The 19,301-nt window shown below is 36.7% G+C and overlaps 1 protein-coding gene across 1 annotated transcript in view; it reads left to right on the forward strand.

Moving 5' to 3' along the window:
* exoc4 (exocyst complex component 4) overlaps positions 1–19,301 on the forward strand; it is a 128,223-nt gene that overhangs the window by 108,019 nt on the left and 903 nt on the right. The window contains exons 14-16 of the mRNA XM_016534785.1: positions 7,940–8,081; positions 9,874–10,052; positions 10,133–10,292. Coding sequence (XP_016390271.1) covers positions 7,940–8,081; positions 9,874–10,052; positions 10,133–10,292 — 481 coding nt within the window. The remainder of the gene's footprint in view (positions 1–7,939; positions 8,082–9,873; positions 10,053–10,132; positions 10,293–19,301) is intronic.

Consider the following 19,301-nt stretch of genomic DNA (forward strand, 5'->3'; position numbering starts at 1 on the left):
AAAATATATATATATATATATATATATTTAAATAATTACATTCAATAATTACATGTTCATTTTATTTGAATTAATTTAAATTATTATATTAAATTATTGAAACAATTAAAAATTGAAACAATATTTCTTATTAATTTTAAGTCGTAACAGTTTTTTTAGTTTAGTTTTTGTGTTTTTGTTTTGTTTTTCATAATCCTTAAATGTACTATGTATTTCCAGTAGTAAATTAGACTGAAATCCCAGTGTCTCCTAACTTGTAGACCCCATTGTGTGCCCAGTTGTATTTTGCCAGTTCATCAGAACTGATAGAATTAGGGCTGTCGCGATAACCGCAATATCGCAACACCGCGCTATTGACGATCAAACCGCAGAGGAATGCAAGAACCGCAGCAACCGCGATTTTTGCGTTTTCTTTTTTCATAGGCTTATGCCCTTCTCGTTTTACACTGTGTACTGAATACTAAATAAGTTAGTAATGATAACAATGTGTACCATGCTGCTTTGTACTGAGACTCCATAGATTTGCACTTAACAAGCCTAAACAGACAACGAATGAGAGATCAACTGAGCATGTGCGATTACTTGCGAGTCATATATATTTGTGAAAATAGGTAGTCATGTCCAAGGAAAGCCAAATCTGTGTCTTAGCATCGACGCATTGGTCAGCTGAGCCTTCTAACGTGGCGCTCAAAGTTAAAATGATTTCAACAGCGTCTCTTTGAATGAATGAATTCTCCTGTCTTGTCTTGCAGACTAATACACGTTTGCCAGTGTAATGTGGGGGAGATTAAACAGCGTCTCACCACCAGAGACTGAGCTTTGAAGTGGATCGAGTGAAGAGAGTTCCTAGACAGAGAGAGAAAGAGCTCTTTTGCCCTTGTCTTTTTAAAACGCAGGCCCACCGCGGTCAGGAAGAGACATCCTTCATGCACCTGTGACCACCCTGATGTGGCATTTGTGCACTAGAAGTATTCCACAAAGAACGTACGGCAGTTTGTCAGACAGACAGTGAGACCTTGTCCTTGTCTCAGTGAGTTTAATCCGTGGCATTGCTCGATCTCCGTCCCTCCAGTCTCTGCTAAAACAAACACGCGGACCTCTGCGATAAGATGCGTGTAATAATCCTGCTGTTTAGCGTCATGGTGATGAATCTTAATGTAATCGAAATTTGGTTTGGCACTAGGATATGTTCTTCAGTCTTGGACCTGCTGTTTGGGTAGAAATCGATGGGCTTTGATTGGTCATGAAGACATTGAGGGTTTGCGTCTCATTGACCATCTGGGATCTTTTTCGTAACACAGAATCCTGCTCAAATTTATCTGCGGCCTCGTTTTCTAAGGCTAGCTGTGTTTCTATATGTTCTCCCTTGTGTATGTTCTCCCTTGTGTGTGTCTATCTGGGCTTTTTTTCTTAATGCTATTTGTATTTTTCACTCTCTGAGTGTTCAGATTTCATGCACCTAAGATGCTGCTTGGATGGATACAGTACATTCAGATGAAATATTAGAGAAGCTATGGTAGTGTATGTGAATGCTGTTAATTAAAAACTGAATATAGCAACAGTTCACAGATAATGCAGCATTTCCATTTAAAGTCTCATAAACTGGTGCAAAATAAAAAGTAAAAGCCACTATGGCTCTTTTGCTAAAGGTAATGCATTACTTGGATAAACACTTTTTGCTAGCAATCGGTGGTAGATGCCTTATGTCTGGAGCGTGTCAGACACTTCTTGAAGGTAATAGTGGCCAATCATTTTGATAACAGGCTTTTGCTCCGGCATTTCAGAATTAATTTGAGATGCTATGAGATGATATTATTAATTATTTGTTCAAATTACTTTTTTTGGTTCAATCACATTTATTCAGCACACGTGTTCTCTTCGTAGTTTACATATAACCTTAATACTGAAAAAATGATCTTTTTTTTAAGATTTATTTTTGGCATTTTGCCTTTATTAGGATAGGATAGTGTAGAGTAGACAGGAAGCAAAGTGGGAGAGAGAGAGGGGGGTGGGATCGGGAAAGGTCCTCGAACCGGGATTCAAACTCGGGACAATGGCATTATGTCGGCGCACTGCCCACTAAGCTATCGGCGCCAACAAATTGATCTTTTACTGAATAAAAAATTCTTTTTTATACAGTATCCCAAAATGCGCACAAAATTATGTGGATGGCAACCTGGCAACAGTCAGATAGATTCCAACTCTCACTAACATCACTCCTCTTGTTCTGTCTTTAATATTAAATAAAGCAAAAAACATGGGCCAAAACTGTCAATAGTATCAGCAGGAGCAGGAAGCCCCAACAGAGATGGTATGAGGAGAAAGACTATTCGTAGAGAACTGAATAGGAAAAACTGCACTGCTCACTATTCTTTATTCATGTAAATATAGGAGCTATACTCACATAACTAGAAAAGATGGCAACCGAGTGAACTTTACTTCAAGGTACTTTAGCCACAGGTTGAGTTTTATTTCAGGATTTAATCTCTGACCATTGGACTTATGCCTTAGACCTTTTACCAACTTATACCCACCTTGGCTAGACAAACAAAACACAAAACTCTTAAGACTGTTGTCAAAACAACCCTCTTCCTTTCACATGCTTCCAAATCCATCTTCCTATAGCTCTCAGGAGATTCATCGCTCTCATATCGCAGAACAGATGCAGAGCTTTGAGCATTTATAGCCTTTAGAGTGAGTCTTGGGTCAAGCGATCTGTTGGTTTTTGGAGTTTTTTAAAGTACCTTTATCGCCAACAGTAAAGGTCTGCTTTCCATCTATTAGCATAATGTGTGCGGATACACACAGACACACTTTAATTTCTGGAATAGCTTTAACCGAAGACACCTACTTGTTTTTCTGTTCTTTCTCCCTCCTCTCAAGTCCTGTCCTGAAGGCTTAACTGGCAAGTCGTAGGGCTGACGCAGTGAGGTCAAAGGTCGCCAGCAGACAGAGCTCGGCTCTCCCCATGTAGATGTCACCGCTGTTACTGCAGCCGAATAATTAACGCTCTCAGCCAATCACATGCATCATTCATGAGGCTTCTGTCTCTCTCCCTCTCCCTCCGCTGCCGCAGAGGTCAGATATCTTGTTTATTAGAGCGCTGTGTTTGACAGCCGTTGGGAGGTGTGCAGCGAGATGATGCAGTTTTTCAACAGCAGTTTTTGGGCTGAGCCGCTGTGCTTAAACTTCACCCTGACAGCCAGTGGGAAATAGCCGTGAAGAAGGGTATCAGCAAATGATTGATCTCCGCTTTCTCGTTCTCTCTCTGCCTTTATGAGTGCCACCCTCTCACAGATGGCATCGAACAGACGCTTAGGCGAGATAGGATTTGAAAATAATTGGATGAGCCCAACACACGCACACGGGCTCACATCTACGCAAGCACACAGCCTCCGATAAAAAAAATGTCAAAGCCTATAAGTTAAAGGAAGACAAAAGAAGACATTCAGTGAGTCTGTTTGCGACTCTAAATTGGCCGCCTCATGTGGCGCGGCCTTGATCATACTATCGCAGCAGGGCGAGCTCGGAGGCGATGGACAGCAGGCCCCATCTCTCTCTCGTACCCCCAGTGGGGGGTCTGGGGCAGGGGGTCCTGGCACACACAGACTTTCAGCAGAGCAGCCATTCTTTGCCACATGCCGCTGCACTCAGTCGTTCGCTGACAGTTGGCGTGTGTATACATGAGCACACGTGTTAATAAACACACAACTTGACAAACAGCTCTACACATGGATAGAATTCACACTAACTGCATAATGCAAACATGCAGGTTAATTGGCGTGCAGAATTGGCTTCCTTTGGATTTGCAGAACACTCTGGATGTCTGGATCATGCTGTTTATGAAAGGCGAAGTTCCAGATTTCACTAAAATGATGAACTGGCTTAAATAAACAGCATTTTTCGGTTGCACCCAACTGGTAGAACAGTTTTACTTTGGCTGGCTGTGCAAAAGCAGAAAATGATTAAAAGCTTCATAGAGAGCTGTGAAGTAGTTTGTATTAGCTTTGTTTGAAAATGGCATTGAAAATTATTAAATATGATAAATAATATATTATGAATTAAAGTCAATTTTATGTACATACAATTACTTTATTAAAATATTAAATTGAACAAATAGTACACTCAAAAATTTAAATTCTTTAAACATAAAATGATAGTAATTTAGAATATATTAGTGTAGTAATAGTAGGTTATTTGACCAGCATGCTCTATTTCAAGTGTTTCAAAGCCAAATGATAGTTTTGTTTAGTTATGTAAAGAACCCGTAAGTAGAGCTGTGCAAATAATCAAAATACACTTTCGATTTCAATTTCGGCCTCCAACGATTATGAAAGTACAATAATCAAGATAAAACGATTATTGTGCCCCATTCCACCCCCTTCACAAACTTCACGTGCAAATCAGTAAAATCATGTAACGTGCTTGATTTATTAAAGTTTATTAGATTTATTTGTGTTTTTTAAGTGCAAAAGAGAACTTAAACTGTTCCTCAACTTTTTGTGCATGTGCTCCCACACGAAACAGAACACAGACAAGTAAAGTCAGCTTTTATCTTATAGTGTGTGCCTAAACGGTCAAATACATGTAAAGATGCGTCAAAATGCGGTGCTTGGTGATTATTCACGTAAACCCTCGTCTATTATGTGCTAAATAAACGTAAACAGTTGAGAATGAAAATGCGTGTGTAACAGTAAATTGGATCCGTGCATCTCTTAAAGTGACAACAGGCTAATATTCCTGCTGCCGACTGTGTTTAATATTAATCGAACAACAAAAGACAAAATCACTCACTGCTCTTGACTGAAGGACTTTTATAGCTTTAATAAGAAATAAAGAAAGTTTAGTTCTTACAGTGAAGACTATGCCGTTTTATTTTTAAATTTGATTATTCAATTTCTGTAGTAGGCGTTATCTGTATACTTCACTTGCATAAAAAACGCAAAGCACTATTTGTTTCATTTGTATCCTCTTTCAATTGTATTTGTCTTTGTCTTTTGCTTTTTTGTTTTTATTGTATTACTGACTGTTTAATTATTTTTCAATAATTTTTGAGGACCCTAATATTCTGCTGTGGTATTGAGAATTGTGAAATTTCGCTAGTATCTAAAAATATAGATGTAATAGCAACCTTATTTACAGAAAATATATTTAATAAATATATCGGTATCTTTAAATAAATCGCTCATAAAGTTTTGGTCATGTGGCCCACTCATAATCATGTTAAATAATCGCGATTACTCCAAAATAATCGAAATAATAATCAAATAATCGAGCAGCCCTACTCGTAAGCTTCAACACCTCTGCCGCTTCTACATATTCTGTTACACCAAATACACAAAATAATGATCTTTAAAAAAGCATCATATGACCCCTTTAACAATAATACGGAATTAGCCTAAAAAAAACAAACTGTAACATTGTGCTCATTATCTGCTTCTGAAATTAAAACCATTAATTTCTATCACTTATGCAACACTATATGTTGTGCCAATTTTCTGTTTCAATAAGGCAAAGGACAGAAAGCTTTTGAATATTTATTTCTTGCAAGAAATTAGGGCTGTGCAGTTAATAGAAATACAATTTCGATTTCGGCTTCCAGTGATTATGAAAATACAATAATCAAGATAAAACGATTATTGTGCCCCATTCCACCCCCTTCACAAACTTCACGTGCAAATCAGTAAAATCATGTAACGTGCTTGATTTATTAAAGTTTATTAGATTTATTTGTGTTTTTTAAGTGCAAAAGAGAACTTAAACTGTTCCTCAACTTTTTGTGCATGTGCTCCCACACGAAACAGAACACAGACAAGTAAAGTCAGCTTTTATCTTATAGTGTGTGCCTAAACGGTCAAATACATGTAAAGATGCGTCAAAATGCGGTGCTTGGTGATTATTCACGTAAACGCTCGTCTATTATGTGCTAAATAAACGTAAACAGTTGAGAATGAAAATGCGTGTGTAACAGTAAATTGGATCCGTGCATCTCTTAAAGTGACAACAGGCTAATATTCCTGCTGCCGACTGTGTTTAATATTAATCGAACAACAAAAGACAAAATCACTCACTGCTCTTGACTGAAGGACTTTTATAGCTTTAATAAGAAATAAAGAAAGTTTAGTTCTTACAGTGAAGACTATGCCGTTTTATTTTTAAATTTGATTATTCAATTTCTGTAGTAGGCGTTATCTGTATACTTCACTTGCATAAAAAACGCAAAGCACTATTTGTTTCATTTGTATCCTCTTTCAATTGTATTTGTCTTTGTCTTTTGCTTTTTTGTTTTTATTGTATTACTGACTGTTTAATTATTTTTCAATAATTTTTGAGGACTTATACTTTTTTAACTTAGGAGTTACCCTAATATTCTGCTGTGGTATTGATAATTGTGAAATTTCGCTAGTATCTAAAAATATAGATGTAATAGCAACCTTATTTACAGAAAATATATTTAATAAATATATCGGTATCTTTAAATAAATCGCTCATAAAGTTTTGGTCATGTGGCCCACTCATAATCATGTTAAATAATCGCGATTACTCCAAAATAATCAAAATAATAATCAAATAATCGAGCAGCCCTACTCGTAAGCTTCATCACCTCTGCCGTTTCTGTCAAACCTCATTCTTGAATATATGCCTCTACATATTCAACCTTGATTATGAGACACACAAGAACCAGTGTCATTTGGTATCATTAGCATCTTCACACACAGTATCTCCATCTGCCTTTATTGTAAGGAAAAGAGCAGCATAAACATTCTTCAAAACATCTCCTTTTGTGTTCCACAAAAGGTCATACAGGTTATATGAATGTGAGTAAATTATTGTAGAACTTTAATTTTAGGTGAGCACAACTCTTTAAATGTCATTTCGGGAAAAATATAATTACTGATTTGGTACTTAGTTTGAATTACCCTGCCAAATAGACCTAAAATGGGCTGTTTGCTTGTTACAATGGCTTGACAGTTCTGTTATCCATGGGATGTCACATCAGGGGAATTTTCTGTGCTCTCTGGAATAACATATCAGTCCTCAGTGACCCAGTGCCTCTAATCTACCACCTGGTCATCACTGCTATATTTGCACTTCTTGTCTTCAAGCGTTTTTAATCATTCCATGCCAAACACACTCTTATCTCCCACAAACCTTTTTTCTAATAAGAGTTATAGACAGACAGTAATTAACTACCAAATGAACACACACATACGCGAGTGCTGCTGCTCTTTTCATGTCTTTTGACTGTGGTCTGTGTGTATATATATAATTGCTCAATAGCAGTGACCATTTTCCTGAGCAAACACAAGGGACCCAGAGCCACTACGTGAGCAAACCGGCATCCATCAGCACAGCAAACACGTCCACACACACATACTTCTCTACATACCGTGAGATTTGTGTGTGTGCGAATGTGACCTTCAGAAGTGCAGAGACATGCCGCAGAGAGTTACAGGAAGTCAGTGTCCATCGCCATCTCTCGTGCCTCATTGATCGCCTAGTGTCCTACACACACACACACACACACACTTTTCCATTTGATAGTTATCCTGTGGCCATATGTGTGCTTGTATCTCATTGACTACACTGTAAAAAAATGATTATTTGAAGTTGTAAATAAACATTATTGGAGTATGTTTTATGAGAAAATACTATTTAGGTCTTTCTACATCAAAATTTCATGTTTAATTCAATGTGTTACTTTCCATATGAATTTATGCTAGGTGTTTATGAATTATGCAAGTGACTGAACAAATACTACATGGCCAAAATATGTTGACACCAGAACACCATACCTACATGTGCTTGGTAAATTTGTTGGCATTACTTATTAGGAAGTCTGGGAAGTATTTCCACATGGTGTTGGTATATTGGCTATAAATGTGTTTTTCTGTTTTGCTTTATGGCTCAGACTCTCTTTTTATATTCTTTTGTTTAGGTGTATCCCCAGGCTCAGATGCTCAGGTGAACAGCGAGAACGTCCGCAATCGAGAGCAGATCCTTCAGACATTGACTGACCTCTCCAGATCCTTCCAGGACATCGCTGACCGCTGCCTTCTGGTGCTTCATCTGGAGGTCAGGTAGGTCTGACCACTTCATCTCAGTCTAAAAGAAGGAATCCATGCACAAGTCTTAAGATATCTTCATACAAACAACAACTTAAATGCTGCAGATTTTAATGCTGCAGGACCATCATCTCCATCAGAATAAAACGGGCTGTAATTTTAAATCTTCATAAGAGTTTGCCCGGCCCAAAAGAGCACCAATGGGTCATTCACTCTGCTACCCTCCTCCACAGACCCTCCCTCCCGCTCGCCTGATTATTCTCTGATATCATTTAGCTTATGTGATCCTGTTTATGATTTGGAAACAATAACTCGCGGCTCCTATGCTACGCGTTATTGACTTTTTCCATCAAGCAAATTTCCCCTGACAGTGCTTGAGGGTAAATTAAGCTATAAGAGAAGGTAAGAAGAGGATGCAGGCTTTATGGTTTGGTAGCGGGCGGCTTCGCTTAAAGCTTTTCTAATGCTGAATGAGAAAAGGGAGGTTTATTGCAGGGCTGTTGGAGGCCATTATGGAAACCTCTCCGTCTCACCTTTTCTTTCTTTCTGTCTCAAGAATGCTCTTTCTTTGTGCACCTATACCCAGGTTTATTAGTCCATGAACACTTCACAGATTGTACCCCCCAAACACACATGCACCTGCTCACAGGACATTCCATCATCCCAGTTCATTCAGCCTTTATAGAGTGAAGCGAGATATTCACTACCAGCATCTGGCATTTCTCTGAGGACCGATGACAGTCTAGAGTGCCATTAACACTACTCGCAAATGATAACAATAACTCACACGTTCAAACTGGTTTTCATTATTTCTTACATTTAATGGTAATTTAGATTATGTGGTAATACCCTGCGGATAGATTATGTGGAAATGCTCTAAATTTTCCAACAGAATTTTGGGGAAATTAGTAGATTTTATTATCTGGAAAAATTATTCATAAGTTGTTTTTATTATTGAAACATAATAAAATTAATTAATTTATTATTATATTAACATATAGTATATGTGGTTGTAATGTGTGTGTATAATGTATAATTTATATTTTGTATTATAACAAATAAATGAACAAATAAATAAAATGTATTTATACTGTGTGTGTGTGTATGTATATACAGTATATATTCATAATAGTATATATGTGTGTGATTTATTTTATAAATTAATACATTATACATAATATTTTATTTATAATCTATATTTATTCATTAGTTATTCTATTTATTTATTTATTATTTTGACCTTAAAGGGATAGTTCACACAAAAATGAAAATTTGATGTTTATCTGCTTACCCCCAGGGCATCCAAGATGTAGGTGACTTTGCATTATGGAAACCTCTCCGTCTCACCTTTTCTCTCTTTCTGTCTCAAGAATGCTCTTTCTTTGTGCACCTATACCTATATGTTTGAGTTAAAAATCTTTGTTTGTGTTCTACTGAAGAAACAAAGTCACCTACATCTTGGATGCCCTGGGGGTAAGCAGATTAACATCAAATTTTCATTTTTGGGTGAACTATCCCTTTAATACTGTAGGCCTATATGTCATACAGGGGCATTAATACAAACTCCCTTTTAAAATAAAAAATGGATAAAATATCCAAATGTGAAAATAATTAGTTCACTTGATCAAAGGCATCTTAATTGCGGTTTTCCAGGAAAGTCTGATGAAAAGACTTTTTCATGTTAACATTATTCATTTTGAGGTGAAATCCTGTGTGTTAAAACAAGTCATATCTCAAGCTTCAAGAAAGTTCTTATCTGTCTCAACTGGTAATTGTCATTCCGTGTCTGTCGTCTCTGCCCCATCAGGGTCCACTGTTTCCATTATCTGATCCCTCTGGCAAAACAAGGCAACTACGCCATCGTGGCTAATGCAGCCAGCATGGACTACGACCCCCTGGTGGTGAAGCTGAATAAGGACATCAGTGCCATAGAGGAAGTGATGGGAGCCGCCCTGCAGCAGCACAAGTTTCAGTATATCTTTGAGGGTGAGTGACCTCTTGCCTCAACAGGAAGCTGATGCCTGAAGCAGTATTTCTTTTCTGACTATCTTCCTGTCTCGGTGCAGGTCTGGGTCACCTGATCTCTTGTATTCTGATAAACGGAGCTCAGTACTTCAAGCGCATCAGTGAGTCCGGCATCAAGAAGATGTGCAGAAACATCTTTGTGCTCCAGCAGAACCTGACGAACATCACCATGTCACGCGAGGCTGATCTGGATTTTGCCAGGTAGAATACACAAATATTCTCAGTAGGGATGTGCAAAACGACATCATTTCAAAATCAGCTTGCCTGAACAACTCCTCAACCAATTGGTTTTAAAGGTGTCATATGACGTTGCTAAAAAGAACATTATTTTGTGTATTTGGTGTAATGCAATGTGTTTATGCGGTTTAAGGTAAAAATATTCTCCTCTATGCCCCGCCTTTCTGAAACGCGTCGATTGTTACAAAGCTCCTTGTTCTGAAAAGCGAGGTGTACGCTGATTGGCCAGCTATCCAGTGAAACGAGGCGTTTTAGGAGGACGTGGACGAGTCTTAACTTTTATAAAGAATATCTCTTTGGGTTTGAGACTTTAGTCTTTGCAACTTTAGGGATCTTATCTATGCACGAACAGCTTGTAACACTCCAAAGAGAAAGGAAAACTTGAAATTGCATCATATGACCCCTTTAAGGAAAACATCTACAAGGCTATCTTCACACTTGGCGTCTTTTTTTAAGCTGCCAGCGTCTTTTTTACATTATAATCCTATGGAGTAAACTGTGTTTCCAAAAAAGTCCTGAGCGCTTTTTTAAGGGTCACTGTAAGTGTCTTTTTCTGCAGCTCAGAGCATCTTTTCAAGTTGAAAAAAGTTCAGCTTTTCTGAAAAAAATGCCCTACGTTAAGCGCCTTTTTGACAGCTGACCAATGACAAGTGAGTAGCGAGGCCTGTTGTTTCCATAACAATAAGAACGACAAGAAAAAATGGAGAAGGTGCCAGTAGATAGACATCGTACTATCGGACTAAATTGTTGTAAGCACCATACTGTTTCCTTCCCCGTATAATGTCGTGCACCCACAAACGTTGTTGTGAACCGACATTCTCCTCCCCATTAACTTCAAAAGCCAATGCAAAAGCCAACTTCCTCTTTCTCAACATTTCTGCACCACACAGCACTAGGCTTCTGTTGCAACTGTTGTTATAGCCACAAAAGACGCCCTCGGCTGCTATTTTTACAAAAAAAGCGCCCTTGTCAAAAAAGTCGCCGAGTGTGAACACACCCTAAGTAAGTTTTTTTAGGGTTCAGGAAATGTATAGGTTATGAAATTTATATGCACCCACAAACGTTGTTGTGAACCGACATTCTCCTCCCCATTAACTTCAAAAGCCAATGCAAAAGCCAACTTCCTCTTTCTCAACATTTCTGCACCACACAGCACTAGGCTTCTGTTGCAACTGTTGTTATAGCAACAAAAGACGCCCTCGGCTGCTATTTTTACAAAAAAAGCGCCCTTGTCAAAAAAGTCGCCGAGTGTGAACACACCCTAAGTTTTTTTAGGGTTCAGGAAATGTATAGGTTATGAAATTTATATTTCAATTAATAAATATCAGCTCTTTCCAGTCAGCCTATAACTAACAGCATGTTTCTATATTTTTATGGGAAGATCACTGTCAGGGCAGTTAAATTAAATGGAGTAATGTACATTTTGCTGTACAAACAATGGGAATCAATACCCGGCGGATTTCTTGCATGATTATTACAGCGCTGGCTTATTGACCCCCCTCAAAGACTCCTCTGATTGACCCCTCCTACACACAAACACACACACACACACACACACAGCAGAGAGAGCATCTCTCTGTAAACCCCTTATGAATACATTGGCATTATCCTCATAAACAAGATAATAAAGGAGCACTATAACACTAGACTCTTGCAGCTGTACCCCTGTCATTTATATTCAGCTTTGAGTGTGTGTAAACGCCGGTGTGTTGAGGGATTCATTGAGGGAGATGGAGGCATATATGTGGATGCTGGGAGATGGAAGAAGGGGAAACGTTGGCCGCTCTCCCATCTGAATGCTTGCTGTGGGCGACTGGGCCAAGGACACAGTAATAACCATCGATTTGAGTTAAAGCTGAGCAGTGCAGTGGCCAAACCCAGTGGCGCTCCTCTCCTACGGCAGGCTTTGGTCACAGTGCCATCTAGTGATGAGGAACATGGCGTCAGTGGAGAAAGCATGCTTGAAAACGTTAGCACATTTATTTATTTAAGCGAGTACAAACAGTGTAATTTGAGTGTGCAGGGCTACTGCCGGAGGTTTTGATGTTTAAATCAGGAGTAAACAACTTCACTAGTAGTTTTTCATTGAAATGACCTTGCGTGCATGGTGTTGGTCCAGTCCCCAAGCAAAACCAGAGTGCTTTTACTCTCGCTACATGCTCACATGCATACACATACACACACCATCTGCTCACAGCCTTAGACTGAGCCAGGCCATGTCCCAGAGTCCTGCAGGTGCCTCAATAATGTCTAATCCACATCACCCAGACCTGGCAAGAGACTGCTGGTTGTGAGCAAATGTATGTGTTTTTAACTCCAGTGTTACTGTATATTAGTTAAAGATGCGAAATGGATAGAATCTGTCATAGCATAAGGACAAACTATCCCAGAACCTCTTTATACATCTGTATGATCCGCATTTTGAATCAGTAGATGCATATATTATCATTCGAAAAATTTGGAGTAAGATTTTTTTAAGCAAAAAAAAATAACTTTTATTCACATTAAATTGATCAAAAGTGACATTAAAGGCATTAATAATGTTACAAAAGATTTCTATTTCAAATAAATGCTGTTCTTTTTAGTTTTGACTGAAAAAAATCAATAGTGATTATAACAAGAAATGTTTCTCAAACAGCAAATCGGCATATTATAATGATTTCTAAAAGATCATGTGACACTGAAGATTGGAGTAATGGTAGCTAAAAATTCAGCTTTGCATCACAGGAATAAAATAGTAAACAGTTATTTTAAATTGTAATAATATTTTTAAATAGTATTGTTTTTGCTCAAATAAATGCAGACTTGGTGAGCGTAAGAGGCTTCTTTCAAAAACATTAAATCAACATTTTGTAGATACGTAGTTAGGCATCTAATTCATCAAGTTTTTCGAAAAATTTGGAGTAAGATTTTTTTAAGCAAAAAAAAAAACTTATTCACATTAAATTGATCAAAAGTGACATTAAAGGCATTAATAATGTTACAAAAGATTTCTATTTCAAATAAATGCTGTTCTTTTTAGTTTTGACTGAAAAAAATCAATAGTGATTATAACAAGAAATGTTTCTCAAACAGCAAATCGGCATATTATAATGATTTCTAAAAGATCATGTGACACTGAAGATTGGAGTAATGGTAGCTAAAAATTCAGCTTTGCATCACAGGAATAAAATAGTAAACAGTTATTTTAAATTGTAATAATATTTTTAAATAGTATTGTTTTTGCTCAAATAAATGCAGACTTGGTGAGCGTAAGAGGCTTCTTTCAAAAACATTAAATCAACATTTTGTAGATACGTAGTTAGGCATCTAATTCATCAAGTTTTTTAAACTTTATGCAAATAAGCAACGATGTAATGTGGCTATCAACCAATGGGAGTGCAGACAGTAAAGCTTACTTGATCCCCCACCTGGTGCAGTTGGATAGGAAAGTCTAGTAGCAACTATTTCACAACACTAGACCATCTGATGCCAATTGTACACAAAAATGGCAAGTAATGGCTGAAATCATTAGTTATAATCTAGGGTGCGTTTCCCAAAAGCAACTATGGTCACAAGCTCTGTCGTTACCAATGGAGTTCAATGGATACCATTAATACTTAATACTTTATACCATAGTTAGCTAACAATGCATGCCTGATTGACTGAGTACATGAACTAAATTCTAAAACAGAACTGAAAAGTTTAGACATTCTGAAATAGAGTTTTCCATGCAGGTGTAGTATTTCTTTTTTTTTTTTTTTAGAATCTATTTTGGATAAACCCGCTAAGCAGCACACAAAACACTGGAAGTTCTCAAAAAGTGCTAAAAATGTCACTAGGACATTCTCTTTCTTTCTAAATGGCAGAATATGCTGCAGTGAGGACCAGCCATGCTGATCACGTTCTCTTTCTTCCAGTGTAAAATCTAAACCATGCTCTCTCATTCAGTAAGGAAAGGGGAATTTGTTAGGAACTCACAGTTCAGAAACTGGCTGACTGGCATGCATGGGTCAGAGGTCAAGCTGTTGGAAAAGCACCTGTCTTGTGAGGCCATTTGTAAAGGCTTCTGGAAAAACGACATTTAGTCAGCGTGTCAGGGTGACGGCCTGGACTGTTTACACCACGGCTGCACTGCGCTCTCGATAACCACAAAACAAACCGACAGCTGCACTTGACAGCACATTGGTCTTTCTGTTTGCACATGTGCGAGTCACATGAGGCTTTTCTCCATATCTGTCTGTTGTGTTTATCTAGATGTATTGCTCTGTATTTTCGCATTTGTTCACAGTTATGTGATGTTCTTGACTTCACGGTTATCACTTCAGTAATAAGATGCCATGAAAATCTAACTTCCATTGGACACCATTGTGTAGCTATTATGAAAATAACCAGTATTCTTAATAAGTTATGGCATTGATTTTTGATGCCATTATACAATTAGGCAACATAGTGACTATTGCAGTGATTTTGATGTGCTTTTTAATGTGCAGCTAAAATTAGGTTTCAGTTTGTTTCTGTGGATCAGATCAAATTATCAATTTCAATGAATATGTTCTATAAATTCAATGATTCGTCGATTATAAATTCAGTCATTTATTTTCATCATCTCTCAAAAATACTTACTGAAGTATCTTTTTTGCATTAAAATAAGTAGTAAAATATATGTAAATAAATTTTACTGTTTATTACTATATATATTGACACTTATAAGTGAAATTTATTCAAAAAATGTTTTTCCACTTTTCCATTCTGAAATACTTTAACAATACTTTTTTATTTTATTTCTGTCCGATTTTACACATTTTCACTAACTGCTATTGGGTTGAAATGATGATTTATCTAATTGAAAGCTAAAAAATATTGTCCAGCTCTACTTCTACTGCAGCAGCAGCCAGTAACAGTCTCCACAAACCATTTTTGAGCCTGTTCTACTTTCTATCCAGGACTCCTTCTGTTGAGGTGTTTTCTAATATGTAGACCAGGGTCAGACCGCCTCATCTCAAAGCCTCACCTCACTTTAGAACAGAGCAGCTGATGAAAGAGCAGCCCATCTGCAAAATGTTCCCATTAACAGGAAAATCGGACCTGTCAAGCATGTAGGAGGGAAATGTCCTGAAAGCCTAATATGCTCTTTTGCATGGAAAGCATTGGCATTTGTTACTGTGGTGACAAGTATGTGTGTTCTGTCTGATGGAGAGGATCGTCTTGGGCATCTCGCCTGCTCTCTCTCTCTCTCTCTCTCTCTCTCTCAGCCGCTAACTAATGTGTTGCTGAGAATGCGCTGACAGAAGCAGCCCTTAATGGCTTTAATATTGTACATGCTGGAAATTGGAGGAAATGAATTGTGCTGATTCAAGTTTTTTTCACCATCTCCCTTTGCGCCAACATACATCTCCCTGCATCCTTCACTGCATACATCATAAATTAGCTTAATACCCTTTGTATGCACTACTGTACAAACAGAAACAGTCTAATTAAAACTTAATGGCACTCAGAAAACACACACACAGGTGCAGGTTCTATGTGTGAGAAGTTCCTGCTCTTTATTATCTTCTAATGGGAGAGAGGATTGGGAGAGGAGAGGAAAGGAGGTGGTCTTAAAAGCCATGGAGAGTTAATCAGATTAGCAACTCGCCGCCGTTTCCCTAAATGCTTTTAAATGTGTGTGAAATGAAGTGTGGAGAATGTCATAGTTGGCACACCAATCAAACAAACAAACATACAGAAGCACACAAATAGACAGCTGCCCTCTTTATGTTGCTGAAATAGCATTTTATTTTCAAAAATTGACAATTAGAAATCTTGCCTTGGCAACTAACTGACATAAAATTAGTTAAAGTACTAAAATTACTAAAACTAAAACGGAAATAAAATCAATTAAAGCCAAATAGAATAATGAAATAAATGGAAACAAAAATAAAATCAAGAACGAATAAAAATGTCAAAAGCACATGACAAAATTGCAAAAACTAAACTACACTAAAATAAAATTCTAATTAAAACCTGAAATATAAAAATATAAGCTAATTCAAAATATTAATAAATACTGTAATTGTAAGTAAATATTAATAGAACAACACTGTATATTATATATTCACTTTTATTATATTATTATGTAAGAGTTGTTTGGATATTCTTTAAAAAATCGTTTGTGTTCCATGGAAGAAAGTGTTCATACTGATAAAATTACATTTTTAGCATACTATCTATTTAAACACTTAAGTTTGGATTTTCTTTCAATCTTTTGTGCTAGGAAAACAAAGCTGTTTGATGTCAAACGAAGTGCTGTATATGAGACTGTCCTGTTTTGAGCTCTAATGAGCAGACAGCCCAGGTCTGGTGGATTAACGCAGGCACAGGAAGGGTTACTGGGACACTGGACTGTCAGGACTGTTATAAATGGCTGTGTTTTTTCAGTGTCAGAGATGAATGGGGGTTAATGGAACTGCCCTCTCTCTGTCCTGCAGGTGCACTTGTGCTCACATTCACACTTTTTGGCAAGCTTTTCAGCGTCTTATGGGTTGAATCTGTATTTTTCTACTGGCTGAATATGCTGTGATCACTTGATTTTTCATGTTAGTGTTAATCTGCAGCATTAGAGCTCAGCATTTTAGAGGCGTAAGGGCAACACCATTATTTCCAAGAACTTAAGTACATTATTTCCAAAATCTTTTTCACCAAGAAGGTTTAGTAGAAGACAGTAGATCTCTGAGATGTTTGAGCGTGTGTTTCTGTCTTTCATTTAGTGCTCCATTTCCAGCCAGTGGACTGATCGTCTGTTTGGTTTCCATTACATTTCCCTGCTAATCTTCAAGAAATGGAGTAAAGTCTTGCTGAAGTTTTTAAAACAGCATCCACTGTAAAATTGGCCTTAGACTGTAAAGTTGGCCTATAGATTTTTTTTAAATTTTGAGCTGTGTTACAGTTGCTAGGATGTTGTGGTTGGTTGCAAAGGCATTGCTATACAGTTGCTTAGGTGTTGCTGAGTGGTTTTAGCATCTTGCTAGGTTTTCTGGCTTCTAGGTGTTTACAATTGGTTTAAGTAAAAAAAGCCCACCTCCAAATCTCTACACTGAAAAAAAAATTGGTGTAGAAACATTTTTCATTCAGAAATTGCTAGTAAATTGCGCATTACAAAGAAATGTGACATTTAATGTGAAATTTTAAAGTAGAAAGACTGAAACAATTTGTTGTTCAAACTAATCTTTGTTTCATTTACAACGTTGAATCATTTTTGCAGTATAGATACGACACTGGTATCTCCTTTTGTTGTTAATTTCGATTTGGATTTTTGTTAATTGTGTCGTCTAACACTGACAAAAAATGGCTTGAAAGTATTTTGTACTTAAAAATTGCCATTAAATTTCACAAATAGAAACAAAGAAATGGCAATTAACGCATTGAATTAAACATGAAAATTTGAGGTACAAAGACTGAAATAGAGTTTTCTTGTAAAACATACTCCAATGGGAAAAGAAACTTTGGAGAAAAAAATTATAGTGTAGATATCCAATATATACGAGTCAGACATTTTTTTTTTAATTATTGGAGTTTAATTACATATGCTAAGCACCAAATTATGCACCATATAACTGTTTCAGTAGAATATCTTTGTATTATAGTAGAAATCACAGCCATGATGCATCTCCATGGTTCTCCAGAAGTTTAATATCTCCAGAAGTTCATAACCTGAGGCCTTTATGATGTCTGGCATGTCTTTAAAATTTACATGTGCTTCATCGTGAAAAGACTAAAATTGGCCATTTCTGCCAGTGTTTGCTCTGTACGGAGCACCTTTAAAGTGAGAGGTTGTGTAGAATGGGCTCTTCGGCTCATTTCGAGTGCAGCCAGAAGTCTCAGAGCACCTGGAGGAGTGTGCCAGCTTGATAGGGGAGTTAGAGAGAGTCCTGCTGGCTAAGGCCTTTTCTGTGTGCCTGAGTAATGCTGCATGAGAGAGATTCGGAGGAGTCGTCTGCTCTGATGGGGTCAAAACACATTCAGCTCTTATCACCCCTGTTACAAATGTGCCTCTGCTGCAGAAATAGAAGTTGTAAGCCCTTTATGGGTGTGTGTATGCATACTCATGTGTAAGTGGTCTCCTTGAACTATATGTCTAATGTTTAATGCATGTTGTCCCATTCCATTGGTCAACAGCATGTCTGGGCCAAAGGGGTCATGGAAAAATGGTTTGATGTTCTCAACAAGTTTTGTGAATGCATAGCATCACAATAAGGTACAATAAGGCCCGTGTGAGAGAGTTTCAGCTCTTTTGACAGAACTTTCATTTTGTTGCATTATGTTTTATTTATTAATTATTTATGTTGTTAATTCTATATGTGTGTTCTTTTATGGAAATTAACATACTTAAAATTTTTTGACAAAAATACTTATTTTACTAATAATATTTTGTAGTACTGGTTTTTATATCCTTTACTTTTACTTTACTTTCAGAATGATATTTTTATAATTTAATTGTATTAAATTATCATTTCAGGTGTTGAAATGGATTGAATATAATAAATTAAAATGTTTTAGACCTTATGCAATTATTTCAGGTAAAATTATTTTATAATTTATATTGCTCTTACAGAGTTGTAGCTGTAAGATGTAGTTATTTTTGCAAATTAATATTCTAAATTACACTGTAGTGTTTTTTAAAGGAAACAGTGGTTAATAACAATTTTAAGTATATTTCACAGTATATTTTTGACATTTAATATATGTATGTGTGTGTGTGTGTCTGTGTCTGTGTGTGTGTATACATGTATATATGTATGTGTTGTTTGAAATTATATAAATACAATATATAGCTGTAAAATGTAGTTATTTTTCCAAATTAATATTTTAAATTACATTGCACATTGTAGTGCTTTTTAAAGACAGTGGTTGGTTACATTTATAAGTATATTTTTGACATTTAATATAATAAAATATAATATTTTGCTAAAAATAAAGTTTATATATATATATATATATATATATATATTTTTT

This window comes from Sinocyclocheilus rhinocerous, unplaced genomic scaffold (assembly GCF_001515625.1).
Source record: "Sinocyclocheilus rhinocerous isolate Xijiao unplaced genomic scaffold, SAMN03320098_v1.1 scaffold153, whole genome shotgun sequence".
Classification (NCBI taxonomy): Eukaryota; Metazoa; Chordata; class Actinopteri; order Cypriniformes; family Cyprinidae; genus Sinocyclocheilus; species Sinocyclocheilus rhinocerous.